Here is an 18028-nt window from a genome sequence, read left to right as displayed (position 1 = left end):
AACTGCAGGGTGTATTAAGTCTAAGCGTCTAAAGATAAATTAAAATTGGTAACTGTTAAAGTTATATTAATATATAATATAAATATAAATTGTATATATTAAAAAGGCTTATTAAACAAATACTTTCATTCAAAAACAGTTGGCCTAACCGATCTGACTTTATTAATTAAGTCTTTCAAACTTTGTCGACGTTTAATCGCCCCTTGAAGCAATTTAGTATTTGTGCTGCTTTCAAAACTGGTTTGCAGAAATTCTGCTAGCATATTTGTCTAAATCTGAAAATGTAAGCCGTGGTGTTCGACAAGGATCGGTGTTCGGCCCGTTATTGTTTACTTTGTATGTACATATGTATATGGCCTTCCTTATAAGATATCTGACTTTAACATGCACTTATATGCTGGCGATGTCTTGATGTTTGTAACCATTAACGTGCACGTGTAATTGAGTGGTCCGGTGTTCCTAAAATCAACCCGTTAAAATTCAAGTGCCTTGTTATAGGCAGAACAAGAAAGGAAGCTAACTTCGGCAAGACAAAGTTTATATATCCTTGCAGCTATTGCAGAAATGAAATATTATTTAAAATATGTAAAGTTCAAAACATATGCATTTACGTTTAAAAAAAATTGAAGCTAAAATGGTTTTAAACTCAATTATTCTATCGTTTCTGCACGATATCGTCTCCCTATTTTAATAATATTAAGAGGGTAATTCTGAATTATTATTCTGTTGTTATTTCCGAAAGAATTTAATTAATTTTATTTAAAGTTCCGGTCAACCCATGGAAGCTAGTCGTTCGATTTTATTCAAATTTAAACCGTGATTCTAAAATAATAAACCACTACCAAATATCGAAGAACTAAGTTAAAAAGCTATTTGATATAAACGTCCAATCCGGCTCGTTCCGAATTTAATACTACCTGCAATAAAAAGACAGTTTTGCTAAAGTTTCAAGCAGATAGTACTACAACTGAGAGACCAGTTTTCGTAGACGGGCAGACGGACATGACTAGATTGACTATTCTAGTACTGCTGATAAAGAACACAAACACTTTAAATGCGTTGCAAATTTCTGACTGAAATTATCATACCCTCTGCAAGGGTATACAAATTAAAATTATAACAGATTCCTTTTCTGAAACTGTCCTTAAAGAAGCGCCCATTGCCATGGACTCGGTTTATTTACGCTTAGATGACTCACATAGCAGTTCCTAACTATAAAAATTTTCACTTAAGTCAAGCTCATGCTTCTGTTTTTCTTTACTAAAAAAAAAAGATTCTAGTTCTCCTGTACAATTTGAAACCAAAAACACCTAACCTAACATAACAAAAATATAAATAAGTAAAATTGTTGTTTAAATGTTTATAAAAAATTAATAAAGGCGATTTAAAAATCAAGACAGAACGCTATAGTCGAGTTTCCGGACTATAAGATACCCGTTACTCAGCTAACAAGTTTTAAAATAAATATCTGCCGAGCTGAATAGCCAACACTAGAAGTTCAGAGCGTGCTGCACCCCAACCCCCTACTAAAAGTTCTTTTCTTTCTGTCTCTCTATATCAGCGATGATCAGCAGAGCAGCTGCCGAGAACAACCCGTCAAACAATACCATCAGCTCTCCTTCCTTGTCATCCAATTTGGCAAATGCCTCGATAGCATTATGGATGTCCTGCTGAGCATTAAAGATTAACGTAAACTCGTTACGTTTTGATTTGAGTCAATTCAAAAGTAAACAGACCCAAATCAGCTGTTCGTGTCATTCATATGTCAGAGTAGCGTTAGCTAAATGCTAATGCGCCAATGGAATCAGGATCATTTAAAAAGTCCACTAATGCGGCAATGGAATCCGGCTATAAAATCCGGCTGTTGTAGTGGTGGCAATAAAAAACGTTCGGGGCGAATGGTTTAAAGTCGCAAAGAAAAAAAGTCGTAAAGAAACATTAAAATGTGAAAACTAAAACAAAAGAAACTTTTTTTGTGGATTAAAAAATATGTATTGAAATAAAAATTATATCGATATATATATATCGATTTATTTCGGGTGATAAATATTTTATCAATTTGATTGATTTGTAAAGATTAATATATCATCGATACGATATTTTTAAAATATTTTCTGAAACCTTATCTCTAGCTCTTATAGTTTCCGAGAACTCGACGTTCGTACAGACGGACAGACAGACGAACATGGCTAGATCGACTCGGCTATTGATTCTGATCAAGACTATACATACTTAATAAACTTTATCGGGTCGGAAACGCTTTCTTTTACCTGTTACATACTTTTCAACGATTACAATATAGCCTTTAATAGCCTGATTCCATTGCCGCATTAGTGGGCTTTTTAAATATGCCTGGCTAAATTGGCGCATTAGCATTTAGCTAAGTTACTCCGACGTGTAAGTGGCACGAACAGTTGATCTGGGTTTGTTTACTTTTGAATTTTGGCAAATCCAAAAAAAATTAATTACAAATAATGAATATGAGTGAGTTAACTCAACTCTTTAATGCTCAGCAGGACATCCATAATTCGAGCGAGGTATTAGCCAACTTGGACGGCAGGAAAGGGAAGCTGATGGTGTTGTTTGACGGGTTTGCAATGGAGACCACCACAGTTTCTAAAAAGGGCAGAGATCCCCCTATATTTCGGAATGATTTCCTGCCAGGGATGCAGCAGTAGTGCATTGTGGTACTGCGAGCAGAATTTGCAGCGTGCGCTCTTGTTTTATTTTCGAAAGAAATCAAAAATTGCGCCAACCGTACATATAGAAAACAGCCGTTGTAGTGATGGCACGAACAAAATATCGTTAAACATCGGTATTTTTTCTAAAAACGTTCGGGCGAATGATTTCTTATCGAATTTATTTTAAATACGGCACCGCCGTTAAAATTTGGCGGATATTGACAGACTAATTAATGCGATAGTAAGCCGATGTTTCTGCGGTGCAGTCCTCATTCCACGCAGTCCATCCCTGAAAAACCGTTGGGATTTTTAAAAAAAGTGAAACTATTGTTTCCACAGAGCACATCGCCCTTCAGAATTTTGAAACACGCTCTGTGAACGATTATATTGATAATATTATTTTTTGCGTCTGATTTTGTATGGTCTGGCTTAGAAATGCCCCCACTATTATGTAATTAAATATAAATATTATTGTTATTATTATTATTATTATTATTATTATTATTATTATTATTATTATTATTATTATTATTATTATTATTATTATTATTATTATTATTATTATTATTATTATTATTATTATTATTATTGTTATTATTATTATTATTATTATTATTATTATTATTATTATTATTATTATTATTATTATTATTATTATTATTATTATTATTATTATTATTATTATTATTATTATTATTACTATTACTATACTCCCATTCCCACAGATCACATCCACCATCTGATAACAGCTGATCTGAACATCAGCTCTTTAACACATTAACAAAGATGATGACAGATGCAGCTATTCAGATCAACTGTTATCGGTTGGTGGGCTTCAGCACATATATTATATATAGATATATATATATTTTTTTATATTATTATTATTCAGTCCAATGAGCTAATGTGCAAATCAGCTGTTATCAGATGGCTCATGTGCTCTGTGGAAATCTGAAATCGCACTTTGTAAGACAATTACTTATAACTTACAAGCCCAGTTACTGAGCTTGTTTGTTGAAATAAGTTTAAAATTAAATTAAAATTAATAAAATCGTGAAAAAATTCTTGATCCTACCTTTTTAGCACGGGAATAAGAGCTTATTTAGATATATTTTAAAGCCAAATACTGGGACCATGCTTATAGAAATTGTGGTTTTTACTCGCCAACATGTAGTGACAATGAGCACCGGAAAGCGTGTGCAAGGGGACTACTATATATAGCCGCAATATTCAAAATAAGCAAAGAATAGTCCGATCTTAACCAATGATACGGCATTCAAAAGAGTTTGTGCATACTAAGAGCTAAAGAAAGTCATTTGGTTTCGGAGGTATGGGGGTAAAAGTGCCAAAATAATTTGTGTTATACTGGAGCTGTTGGGGCCGGTGAAGCAAAAAGTCTTACTTTTGGCATGGTTGTATACTGGCTGTAAATACGCGTCCAACGATACTACAAATATCTCAATCCGATATTCCGTTAAAAATATATTTTAAAAACAAGACAAATACAGCATTTTTGATATGTGCGTATCAAAGCGATGTTTTAGGGTCCTGAAAGCAACTGTATTGAAAAACTTTTGTTCTACCACTGTTTGGAAAACCCGCTAGTTTAGCGGGAAAACTGTTCAAAATAAGCTAGATTTCAAAACTAAATTTTCTTTAAGAAAATAATTACGGAATTATAAGCAAAATTAGGTTTTTTTATTTACAGTGTGCAAGTTTTTGGAGTCAAAGCTGCTATCGTCACGTTAATTTTACCTCGTCAAGAGGTGTTGTTGCTTGATAAACAATTTAAGTGGATTTTTCATATGGAGTCATGCAATAATACAATGACTAATAGTTATTAATACGATATGTGTTTTTGATGGTAAACAGTAGATATTGATTAAGGTGTCCCTTTAATCTTCTGTAACTTCTAGCCTCAAAAACACTAAAATCTAGTAGTGAATTGTAAATTTTATATAAAGCTACATAAATATTAAGGTCAGATCTGCCCAGTTTTTAAACTTGCTGTTAGGCCTGTTCCACTGTCTCCCCTTATTATTATGCCCCTTATATGATGGGAACTTTCCTCAGGGAAGTTCCCTTTTGGTGAGAAATAAAACGGCTACTGCCGCTAATGCACTTAACAAACGCCGATATTTTGACTTAGTGTTTCAGGCAAAAGGCTGATCTAAATTTGGCTCGCGGTTCCTAGTCTATATTCATTGTAACTTATAAAATCAATTTAGTCATTGGTAGCCAAAAACAGCAATTTATTTTTTATTTGTTAAACATTTTAAAAGTTTAGACTTTTAAAAATATTATCCTATAAGGCTTTTTCAAAATTCGCCCTATTTTTTGAGACACAGCCAATTCGGTGACGTGGGGTCCGGGCTATTAAAATCGTTTCCCAATCTTTCAACTCGTTTTTCTTAAAACTACTTTTTTTGAGGTGGCTGGCATGATACTTCAAATTCTACTGAACTTATTTTGATTTATAAAAATGTTGGCGAGTAAAAACCACAATTTCTATAAGCATGGTCCCAGTATTTGGCTTTAAAATATATCTATATAAGCTCTTATTCCCGTGTTAAAAAGGTAGGATCAAGAATTTTTTTTTATGATTTTATTAATTTTAATTTAATTTTAAATTTATTTCAACAAACAAGCTCAGTAACTGGGCTTGTAAATTATTAGTAATTGTCTTACAAAGTGCTATTTCTATCCACTACATGTACTGCCGTCCATAGTGAATTTGATTCTTTTTGAAACTTAAATGCACTGCTTACACTTAGAATTCGTTATTGCATTTGAGGCCAAACTCGTTTTTTTATCATATAGGTTTGTTTTTATCTGTTGTGGCTCAGTATTTTTTAGGTAGTTCAACGATTGGCTATTTTGGGATTTTTTTTTGGAGATGGTGGTGCATTTTGGCCAAGGAAAATGCCATTGAATGTTAATGAATGAGCAAATGCCAATTCCATAATATGAAAAAATAGAAACACATTGACTTCTATTTGAACTGCGGGGCAAAAAGCTGGACGACCTGCAATAATTATGGGGAAATCCAGCAAAATTAATGGATCACCATAGGCCAACAGTAGTGGATTAATCATTAGCAGAGAAAAACTTTCCACTTGCGATTGCTAAAACTGTATTTCGATTTGCATTTTTGTGTTCTCTTCATCATCTTTTTAGGTTTGTTTACTTCAAGTAGGTCGATCAGCTGTTTTTGCATCAGCGGGTGCCTGTGTGAATGGGTCGCTTCAACTTTTTTGCTACAACTCTTTTAAGATGCTGTGTGCAGACGCAACAAGAAATGAAGCAAACCTCGGCAAGCCGAAGTTCATATACCGTAGAAGCAATTGTAAGAATTAAATATTCTTGAAAACATTAAAATTATGATTTACTTGCGTGTATGTTTAAAAGCATTGAAGCTGTGATGATTTGCAGCTCAATTATTTGAGATCTTTTGGCAGCTACATATATAATATAATTTTCCGATTTTAATAAAATTAAAAGCGTAATTCTGAACTTTCAAATAATTAATGAATAAATAATTAAAAATTTCTAAAAATAAAAATTACGAAATAAAAAAGAACATTTAAAAAAATTTTTTTTAATGTTTTTATTGTTCCCATGGGAGCTTTATGTTATAGTCGTCCGATTTTGATGAAATTTAAACCGTAATTCTGAAATATTTAACCATTAATATTTGTCGAAGAACCAAAAAAAAAATTTTTAAAACAGCAAAGTTATAATATTTTTTTATTTTTTTTCCGAATATTCTTATGGGAGCTATATGCTATAGTAGTCCGATCCGGCTCGTTCCGACTTATATACTACCTGCAATAGAAATACAACTTTTGGGAAAGTTTCATGCAGATAGCTTCAAAACTGAGAGACTAGTTTGCGTAGAAACGGACGACAGACGGACGGACATGGCTAGATCGACTCTCCTAGTGATGCTGATCAAGAATATACATATATACTTTATAGGGTCGGAAACGTCTGCTTCACTGCGTTGCTAACTTCTGACTGAAATCATAATACTCTCTGCAAGGGTATAAAAACACGATTTGAGCTTTGTGACGTCGGATGTGAGCTTGTTTTTACATATTTTTGTGTGTATGTTATTTTCAAAACATATACTTATCGTATTCGTTTTACGCTCACGTCAGTAGACGCCCGAATTCAGAGCAACTGAGAAAGACGGACAAATATTTGTTGATTAATAATCTAATAATTGTAAGGTATATTTAAAAAACAAATCAATTTAATTTTTTTTTTCCCATTTCTTAACAAGAAAAAAAAACGCAGCAAAACGTTCTAAATTCACGACAGGGCAAGTATTGCCCCATTATAATAATTGATTAATATTTTTGTTAAGTTTAGTATTTACAAACATATGTACATCCATACATATGCATGTACATACATACATATATGTTTTGTTTGTACATACTTATGCACATATGTAGGCACATTCAAAGGTGCCATATAGGCGCTTTAAAATTTACATATGTATACATATGTAAAGGTCTGTCCCAGTCTGTCAAGGGTTGCTTGTACATAAATCAGGGGTGTTCAAAACTGCCTTACCAACACATTCAAAGAAGATCACGTACGCAAGTAATGAATTCAGTGTAGAGCTAAGGAAAAGACAAATTCAAATTTTATTTGACCTTGCCATCCACAAAAAAATACCATGCAATTGTTGTTGCCTTTTCTCGGTTTTATCAGTAACGAACCACAAGGATGAAACGAAAAATTGTAAGTGTATAGCAAATTGTGCAGAGCAAAACAACCTAATGTGCCGGCCCTCACATCTCCATACGCATGTGCATTTATAAAAACAATATTTTTGTTTTTTGTCAATAAATCCAAACCGTCATTTCCAAATGAGCACACAATTAATTGGACCAGGGTGGCATCGCTAATCTTTTATCGATATTTACAAAACTATCGTTTAATTGCTCATATCTGAGATTTTCGCATTGCTCATATCTGAGATTTTCGCATATTTACGGATTGCCGCTTGATAAAGTTTTGCTTTACAGTGTAAACCTTACACTCGAATAAGAAAATATTTTTTTTAATAAACTTTATGGTTTTTATACCCTTGCAGAGGGTATTATAATTTCAGTCAGAAGTTTGCAACGCAGTGAAGGAGACATCTCCGACCCTATAAAGTATATATATTCTTGGTCAGTATCACTAGGCGAGTCGATCTAGCCATGTCCGTCTGTCCGTCTGTCAGTCTGTCCGTCTGTCCGTCTGTCCGTCCGTTTCAACGCAAACTAGTCCTTCAATTTTTAAGCTATTTGCATGAAACTTTCCCAAAAGTTGTTTTTCTATTGCAGGTAGTATATAAGTCGGAACGAGCCGGATCGGACGACTCTAGCAAATAGCTTCCATAGGAACAATCGGAAAAATAAATAAAAAACAAGAAAGGATGATCGGCAAGCCGAAGTTCATATACCCTTGCAGCTATTGTAAGAATGAAATATTTTTGAAAACATTAAAATTATTATTTACTTGCGTTTATGTTTAAAAACATTGAAGCTATGATGATTTGGAGCTCAATTGTTAGATAGTTATTTTATATATTTTTAATTTTTCTATGGGAGCCGTATGATATAGTCGTCCGATTTTGTTGAAATTTAAACCGTAGTTCTAAAATATTTAATCATTACTATATGTCGAAGAACTAAAAAAAAATTAAAAAACAGCAAAGTTATAATTTTTTTGTATTTTTTTTTCCGATTGTTCCTATAAGAGCTATATGATATAGTCGTCCGATCCGGCTCGTTCCGACCTGTATACTACCTGCAATAGAAAGACAACTTTTGGGAAAGTTTCATGCAGATGGCTTTAAAATTGAGAGACTAGTTTGTGTAGAAACGGACGGACAGACGGACAGACTGACAGACGGACAGACGGACGGACGGACGGACGGACGGACGGGCAGTCGGACAGACGGACAGGCGGACATGGCTAGATCGAATCGCCTAGTGATACTGATCAAGAATATATTTACTTTATACTTTTTTACTTTATACTCCTTCACTGCGTTGCAAACTTCTGTCTGAAATTATAATACCCTCTGCAAGGGTATAAAAATTATACCATTGCTGTTTTTAAATTTTTTTTTTAGTTCTTCGACAAATAGATGGTTCAATATTTCAGAATTATGGTTTAACTTTCATTAAAATCGTGCGACTATAACATAAAGCTTCCATAGGAACAATAAAAATATTAAAAACATTTTGTTTTTAAATTTACCTTTTTTAATTTGTAATTTTTTTTGAAAAATTTTTTTTGATTATTTAATTATTTGACAGTTCGGAATTTCGCTTTTAATTTTGTTAAAATCGGAAAACGATAAATAATTGAGCTGCAAATCATCATATCCTCAATGCTTTTAAAAATATACGCAAGTAAATCATAATTTTAATGTCTTCAAGAATATTTAATAGTTTCAAGGGTATATGAACTTCGGCTTGCTGAAGTTTGCTTCTTTTCTTGTTGAAAAAACAATTTGGGTTTTATTTGCTTTTGTTGTTTATTATTTATATTCAGTAGCACAAGTTTTCGGTAGATTTTTATAAAAGTTTGTTTGGTATTTGGTATTATTATATGTTTGTAGTGGTTTTCTTTCGCGGAAAGGTCGGAAGGTATTAGGGAAGAAATTAAAGATGGGAATAAAATCAGCGTAGGCAAACATTTTTTTAAGCAAATATCGCGTGAATATTGTTTAAAATTTTTTTATCCATGTATCTGCATATATATGGCGCACATCGTTAACATTCATTCCGATATTTTTTCGATAACATTAACGAACGCGACAATGCTCATCCCTGTCTAGGTGATGTTGCCAGATCAGCCCGTCACTTTAAAATGACTTAAAAAGCAACCTAGTTTGGTCGATATATCGTTAAATATTAACTTTACCGAAAAAGTCACTAAACAAAAAATTGACTTTGAACTTTTGTTTGGTTATGTTTTTTGATAAAAGTCATATTTTACAAGAAATGGCCAAAAAAACAGAAATAACGGTTTTTAACATTAATTTCCAAGAAGTCGGTCTAGTCGCAAACTTTGACCTATTTATTTGTAATCAGGGCCCCAAAATACATGGATAAACAAAAGACAAATTATTTTCTGAATTTAAGGGAGAAGTGTCCCATTAATTGTTGAAAAAAAAGTCTAAAGTTTTCTGAAATCAAGAAAAATATCTCATATCGGCCAGTATTTTACTACCCTTTTAACACGATGCAATTATTACATTTTCTAAAATTAATATTGAAATTCAATAAAAAAAAATGTTTTAAAGTATATTTAAATCAAGAAAAATATCTTATAGCCTGATTCCATTGCCGCATTAGTGGACTTCTTAAATGTGCCTGATTCCATTGGCGCATTAGCATTTAGCTAATGCTACTCCGACATGTGAGTGGCACGAGCAGCTGATCTGGGTTTGTTTACTTTTGCACTTTTTTTTTGTCATTTAAAGTGTCAAAAGGGTAGTAAAATACCGGCCAATTTAATTAGAAATTCAGATTCTGAAAGATTTTTTGCAGTTGAAAAAGTAATAAACATATTAATAAAAAACATAGTCTTCTACGCCTTGCACCGATTTGGAATCTCACAAATGAATTTGTTCTTTCCGAATCATATTTAATTAAATTTAAATTTATTTAAACAATTCTTTTTACGGCTAGAGATTTCAAACTTATATTTTAGACTACCAAAGAAAATTTTAATTCGACTTATAGCATAGTTAAAGCTAGTGCCGCTACGTTTTATTTATTGTCATATTAGGGCATTGTAAGTGTGCCAATGCGTAACACTGCTAATACTTTTTTTAAAGTCTGGAAGTTCGATTCATATTTTTATCGCGTAAACAAAATTTTGAAGTTTGTTCTTTCCGACGCATATATAATTAAAACATATAATTTAATGCGCTGGTCAAACAGTTCAAGTAATTTTACACACAGTATTTTTAGACTACTTAGGAAAATTTTAATTCGACTTATAGTATAGTTAAAGCTAGGACCGCTACGTTAAATTTATTGTCATATTAGGTTATTGTAAGTGTTAATACTGCTAACACTTTTTTAAGTCTGGAAGTTGGATTCATAACCTTAGCGTCGCGAAGCCTAGAATATAAGTGCTTCATTGGCTGATCGAATCACTTTTCGCTTCAACCCCATTAATAACCAGACAGAATTTGCAACCAAAAAAATTATGCTTGTGGGTAAAAAGTTTCTAACAAAAGAAAGTTGACAAGTTTACTTTCAATATTACATATATTTACACAATAAACAGTGGATCATTGCTATATTCAAACAAACACCATCCAAAACTTTAAAAGCCAATAAACTCTGAAACCGGTTATCAAAATAAGTTTCACGTTGGACATTTCTCGTATCCTAAAACTTACGGCTTATTTATTCAAAAAACATTTAAAATTTTTAAAAATATTTGTTTATGTTTTAAGAAAAGATTAAAACGAATCAAATATGGGTTCCGGTTACTGTTACGGTTACAACCAATATATCTATTTCGATTACAGTTTCGGCTTTGGTAAACATTTTTTGTTTCGGTTGCGGGTACCGGAATAGTACCGGCTCAAATAAAAACATTTCTAATATTAGAACTATATACTGTTACAAAAAAATTGAACGAATAAGATTTTTTAATGTAGAATGTGCGAAGATTCTGGAAGCTTTATATTTTTTTTTACTTGTACTCATTTATTTATTAACTTTATATAAAAAAATTATTATTATATATGCATCGACACTTTTTTCACACTAAGTACACTAAGTTAAATTTTTGACTTTGTCGAACCTGTAAAAGTTTGGTTAGGGATTAATTTTTGGACGCGGAATTTTTGTATGAATGAACATAACAATTTGTTCGTTTTTCTTCTTTTTTGTTCAATGATGTGAATGGGGAAAAGAATCCTTTGAAAGAAAAGCATTTGCAGAATATGACATTTAAAATATATTTTAATGATAGGACAAATAGGCACTTTAAATCACGCAGTACTTGAGCCAGCCAAACATTCCCCGGTCATCAAGAATTAAATAAAAAATAATTAAAAAAATAAGAAGCCGCAACCACTCATCAAGTTGGAGCTGGAGCCAGACAGCAGACAAGTTGCAGTACCTGTTGCCTCGTAGATCACCATCATGGAAGCAATGTCTTAAGGAGTCTACTCGCAGGGCCCTAAAACGTAAATAAGAAAAAGCACAACGTCTATACATTCCAAAACTATCGCCAACCAGTACAAAGCATTCCTTGTGGGTTGCCAAATCTAAGCGCGCCCCGATTCTGACCCTACAAAGCATATATATTCTTGGTCAGGATCAATTGCCGAGATGATCTAGACATGTCCGTCTGCCTGTCCGTCCGTCTGTTCGTCTGTCTGAATGTCCGTCTGTCGTCCGTATGAGCGATGAAATCTCGAAAACTATGTAATCCAGATTGTGATTTTATGAATATTTGACTCAATGGCAATGTCATTTGAGCTATCAAAGTTGAAATAATTATTTAAAAAGCAACTTCTAGATGGACCACCCTTTCGAACCATTTAATAGCCATTTTAATTTAGCATACAATGGATTTTGTCACAAAGTTTGTGTCCCAAAGTTTTGTCTTGAATAATTTATAAAACGCTCCTGTATAAAGTGATTCGACATTTTTTTAGTGGTTGGACAATTAGCTTTCACATGCCATTTAAGTTGTTTGATTGTCTCATTTGGATCAATAGATTTAATTATTGCAAAGAAAAATCTGAGATAAGCTACTGTCCTTCCGTTTCTACTTAAACTAGGCTATCAGTCCCATTTTTTTTTGCAAGCAGTAGGTTGGACCGGAGGACTGTAGAATACTATAATTACAAAAAAAATTTTATTTTCTTGTTTTCAAACCTGTACGTACATACTTTGAGTTATAGTTATTTTTTTTTTTACAAAAGCGGCTTAAATTTTATTAAAGTCGTGCGACAGCATCACATAAGTGACAAAGGAAAGATCCGAAAATTAGTATTAAAATGTACATACTTCGTTATTATTTAGCATTTACGCATATAACCTAAGATGTAGAATTTTTTAATACTTGAAAAACACATTTTCAATTTTTAGACAAGGATCAAGAAAGTCATATTGACATTAACGATTGGAGATAACATAATTGTTATAGCTAAAAGGTATTAAAAGCTTCAACTTGCCGAAGTGTACTTTCTTTCTTCTTTGACTTTATTTTAAGTTTAATGAAGCAACCTTAATCTAAAAATACTTTCCACCATTGAATTTGAAAACGTAATTTTTTTGTTTAATTGCTTTGCTTTTTATTTGTTTAATCTTTTACTTTTGGATACTAACAATAAGTGTATTAAATCTTATGGTAATAGCCTAACTTGCGAGATGATTTGGGTGTACAGAGAGTTTTTCATTGTAGGTCGGCTTTTGTTTGTCATTTAATCTTCAACTGCAAGAATCCTGAGGTCCCTGTGGGTGTTTTGGTTGCGAAAATACCATGGTGCCCCAGTAATAGTTCTCAAGATTTTCGATTGTGCGTGCTGTATGATCTCTATGTTGCTGCTGCTCGCGTTCCCCCAAAGCTGGGAGCCATATGTCCAGATAGGCTTGAGGGTGGAGTTGTATAGCAAAACCAAATTTAAGATCCAGTGGAAGCTGCAAGAGCATCGGTAGTGTCGTTGATGTCCGCTTCGATGTTGAGCTGCGGCGTTAGTTCAATGTGGGAACTTACATATTTTTTATTTTTTAACTAGTTGGTTTTGTGCGACGTCAACCTGTGTGGGTGGGCTGTGGGCTCTGGGCTTTGAAGAAGAGTTATGATATGTGGAATGTTTTTTGTCACCGCAAAATCTATTAAGTCTGGGAATTTTCTGTTGTCTGCTGGCCAGTATGTGGGGTTACCAGGGGAAATATAGTCAAATTTGTTACTCTGTTTGATGATTGCATTATACAATTGCCTTATGTTGCGTATGTTTAGCATTATAGTCTCCCGCAGCTATAAAGCGATCTCCAAGTAAGTTGATAAAATGCATGGATTGTCAAAATTTCGGTCCCCGACCAGAGCAACAATTTTGTTGAACTTTTCTCCCTAATGTAAATTGGTGGGTTGAATTTCAGCTAGGAGGGCAAATCTGTTGTCGTTAGATCTCCCGTGTAATTCGTTGTCTCTTTGGACACGGTTTGTTTTTGGTTTGTTACCAACCCCGGTGTTTTACGGGCTCAGCTTACGTTTATTTTGGATGTAGCGATCCATGCCGGATTTTATGACCAGGCCCGACTGTTGAATATTGTTTTGGTTTTTGTTTAGCTGTCAGAGTTTTTGTTGCACCGCGCTGCGGTAAACGACTTCGCAGTTGGTTTCGCGATATGAGCCGTTTCTCTCTCTGTTGTTAATTTGGCTGCCGTTACTGTAGTTTTTGCTTTTTTTTTCGTGCAATTGCAGACGTTTTATTCCAGTATATGGTTAGTGCTCCAGTGGTCGAGTCCGATGGTGGGGGGGTTTTACACTGAGAACTCCACGCCGTAGAAGAAGGTGTAAGAGTAAGTAAAGAGGGGAAGCAAGACCGTGCTCTTTGGCTATCGACCGTCAGTAGGGCCGAGATACCCTTAGTAGACATTTTTTGCACTTCGCTATCGCGCGTTGATATATACGAGAAGTATATCACGGAGAAGTATATCCGGATCACGGAGCTTCGACGATCTTTATTTGGTTCGTTGCTCATTGAGCTTTTTATTACCGTGGCACCATTATAAAATAATTATGCACTTGTTTTAAATCATATCACTGATTTTTTGAGTTGATAACTATTTCGTTATTAGCGTCTATTCTCTTATTTTACTAATACACCAGTTTAGTTTTGTATATTTTATTTTATTTGTCTTGAAAACATCCACTACCTTAAACTTATACCGGAGCTCGCGCGAAACACGTCCGCTCTCTTCAGCTGCACTCATAACACATGTTTTGGCCTGAAGCCTTGATTTAAAATATGCTTATATGATCATAACTAATTAGTAAAAAGGAATGAAATTTAGTTTAAGAAGTCAAAACTACTTTTAAAAACAAAACAATATAACAGTTCGCACAATTACAAGCATTTGTAAAATACTACAAAAGCATCGCTAGGGCACTAGTTTCAGGAGCTGTTACTAGCTCCAGACCTTTCGTGTCAGCTCCTATTTCGCAGTCAGCTTGTAGCAATCCGACAATAACATCACGTACTGGTTTGGTATATGAGTGTGCATGAGAGCAACTACTGTACCAGAATTTCGTTTTCGAAGGTGTTAAAATATTAATTGGTATATTATTGATTTTCTTTTAGATTGCGATGACTGGCTTTAAAAATATTTGGTTCGTAATATGTACGATTTTAAAATTGAGTATATCCTCCCCTGCACCTCAACAAAACTTAAACGCACAGAAAAACATTGAAGAAATATTTAGCAGTCGTTCTGAGCAACAAAATAGTGGAATTGGATTAGTGGTTACGCCTGATCCAATAGACCCCTTAGGTATACAGTCAAATTTTAACTCCATTAGTGGCAAAACTGCAGAATGCAATTGCGTGCCATATTATAAATGCGACCCGTCAACGACTAGTGTCACTGAAGACGGTTCGTTTGACGGATTTGGCGAAATAGATATTCGATTTGACGCTGATGACCCAATCTGTCCTTCATCTGTAGACGTGTGTTGTGCTAACAATAGGACGCGTAATGAGACCTTAAATCCCACGCCTTTGGATCAAAGACCAAACCAACCACGAGGATGCGGTATTCGCAACACGGGTGGACTAGATTTTACTCTTGCTGGGGTCACGCAAAATGAAGCTGGGTTTGGAGAGTTTCCATGGACTGTTGCTTTACTGCACTCTGGAAATTTAAGTTATTTTTGTGCTGGATCTCTTATACATCAACAGGTGGTTTTGACAGCTGTACACTGTGTTGAGACTCACACATCAGGAACCTTTACGATTCGTGCTGGGGAGTGGGACTCACAAACAACGAAAGAGCGTCTACCTTATCAAGAAAGAACGGTGCAAAAAGTTCTTAGGCACCCACAATACAAGAGCAGAAACATAGCTAATGATTTTGCACTTGTAATTCTGAGTCAACCGCTTAACCTAGATGATCACATTAATGTTATATGCTTACCACAACAAAACGCTGTGCCGGCACCCTCCGTCACATGCTTTTCCACTGGCTGGGGAAAGGATGTTTTTGGTTCTTTGGGAAAATATAGCGTCATAATGAAACGTGTGCCCTTGCCCGTTGTGGATTTTAATTCTTGTCAAGACCGTCTTCGACGTACTCGACTTGGACCAAGGTTTTCATTGGACAGGTCATTTATATGCGCAGGAGGGCAGCGTGGCATTGATACCTGCCAAGGCGATGGAGGAGCGCCCCTTGTTTGTCCCGTTAATTTATCATCTGTGAATCGGTATCAGCAAAGTGGTATTGTTGCTTGGGGAATTGGATGCAACGATGAGGTGCCAGCAGCTTATGCAAACGTAGCTTTGGCTCGAGATTGGATTGACCAGCAAATGTTAGCCAATGGTTTTGGGACGAGTGTCTACACTGCTTAACTTTTTATCTCCAAGGGTCAACAAAAAAACTGAACAAGAAAAAAGCTACGTTGTTAAAGATATAAAATATTTATATTGACAACTACTATGTTTAAAGAAAAAAAAATAATAATGATTTCTTTGTTTCAGGCAGTCGTTTCTAATACATATGTTAAAAATGTTTTGTGTGTTGGTATTATTGACCTTGTATTTTGTATACATAAATCGATGTGAAAAACTCGAGGACATAGTTGGTTATAAATCTCCCTAGGAAGAAAGCCCGGGACTCAGATAGGACTAGCGCTAGTTTCGTTTGCACGTCAGCTCAAACTCTACAGTGTCAATAAAGCTTTTATAATATGTGAATGTTAAATGCATTGGCTATATAACAGCGATCTGCTTTCCTATATAGACTAGAATGTAAATTCGGACCAAATTGTAAAATATATTTCATTATACCATTATCTTTTTATAGAATGTTTAATTTTTGCAATTTTTGCAAGGGTGTACAAGCTTAAACTGAATGTAAAATGGTTATTCAAAATGACAAAATAACGGAAACTATTGAATAAAAACAGCAACATAATGATAACCATAGGTAATAATTCGTCTCTATTTTTATATTAAAACATATTAAAAATTAAAAATAAATTAATTAAATTAAAAATATTAATTTCAATTCAATAAACTGAAAATGATAACAAATTTATTTTCTGTATTTGACCCTCCAGCTATTTTTAATTTATCATTAAATTGATTAAGAACATTTTTAGGACTTTTAATAATTCCATCAATTTATAACTCGGTATCAAAGGCATAAGAACAACAATTCCCGCAAGGAAAGAAACGGTATCATGGATCTTTCAGGATGAAAATAATCTAACTGACCTAAGGAGCAAAAAACTTGACGATCAATGCCTCATGTTTATGTGGAAATGCAGCAAGATTGAATGGATCAGGGAGTGGTAGTAGCCACTTCATCCGTTAAATAAAATATTGAGTCACTAAGTAAATAATATTACTTGTGAAAGTTATGGTAGGGTCTTTTTAAGACACCGTTGGGTTTCAATACTTCTGATGTTATTTTAAGTATGCCAGTCTGAGTAAAAATCTTCTTCTTTACCAACAGCTGTGAAAAACATGACACTTGCCTATGTCAAAATTGTTTTTCGGTTTTTGTGTACCAGTTGGAAAATATACTAGATTATTGAGCCCCGGTAAGGTACAAGATATTTGCGAGTGCAAAATCCAAGGATGGGCAAAAAGTACTCAATTTTAAGTAATAACGACACATTTAAAAAAAAAATTTTTTGTTTAGTTTATTTGTAACCGCAGAGTAAAAAGTAAGCAACAGGTAGAAGAAAGCTTTTCTGACCATACAATATGGCCCACGAAAAATTAGCTTTGTAAAACTTCATGCCTTTTTAGTTCACGCAAAGGACCGAAGACCACTTTGTATATCATCGTTTCAGCTGAAGCTCATTTACACCTCGGTGGTTACGTCAATAAGCTTTATAACCACAATGGTGACCGAAATCGCGGCATTTTGAAACACGTTTTCTTCCCCCTAATGGAAATGGAGACATCGACTAGCAGAACGGCGCTACCTGCCTCACAGCCATCGTTAAAGTTGAACTTTTGCGCGTTACGTTCGAAAATCGAATAATCTGCCGAAAAGCCGATGTCAATTAGCCGCTTCGGTGTTGAACTCGCTTTTGAATTATACTATCGAAAATGTGCTGAATAAATAAGT

The 18028-nt window shown here is 34.1% G+C and overlaps 1 protein-coding gene across 4 annotated transcripts; it reads left to right on the top strand.

Annotated features, from left to right (window-relative positions):
• The first annotated feature begins 246 nt into the window (after nucleotides 1–246).
• On the top strand, nucleotides 247–16752 carry LOC128265173 (phenoloxidase-activating factor 2). 4 transcript variants are annotated; one of them, XM_053001025.1, is made up of 2 exons: nucleotides 247–336; nucleotides 15034–16752. In XM_053001025.1, exon 2 carries the CDS (start codon nucleotides 15040–15042, stop codon nucleotides 16294–16296), a length of 1257 nt encoding a protein of 418 aa, XP_052856985.1. In that variant the 5' UTR covers nucleotides 247–336; nucleotides 15034–15039; the 3' UTR covers nucleotides 16297–16752. The 4 variants fall into 4 exon arrangements, with proteins under 4 accessions (XP_052856985.1, XP_052856984.1, XP_052856983.1 ...); XM_053001024.1 differs by lacking the exon at nucleotides 247–336 and adding an exon at nucleotides 6750–6908; XM_053001023.1 differs by lacking the exon at nucleotides 247–336 and adding an exon at nucleotides 6753–6913.
• The last annotated feature ends 1276 nt before the right edge of the window (nucleotides 16753–18028 follow it).

This window comes from Drosophila gunungcola, unplaced genomic scaffold, assembly GCF_025200985.1.
Source record: "Drosophila gunungcola strain Sukarami unplaced genomic scaffold, Dgunungcola_SK_2 000098F, whole genome shotgun sequence".
Taxonomy (NCBI): Eukaryota; Metazoa; Arthropoda; class Insecta; order Diptera; family Drosophilidae; genus Drosophila; species Drosophila gunungcola.
The sequence above is the reverse complement of the archived record's forward strand: the minus strand, read 5'-3'. Positions and strand labels throughout refer to the sequence as shown.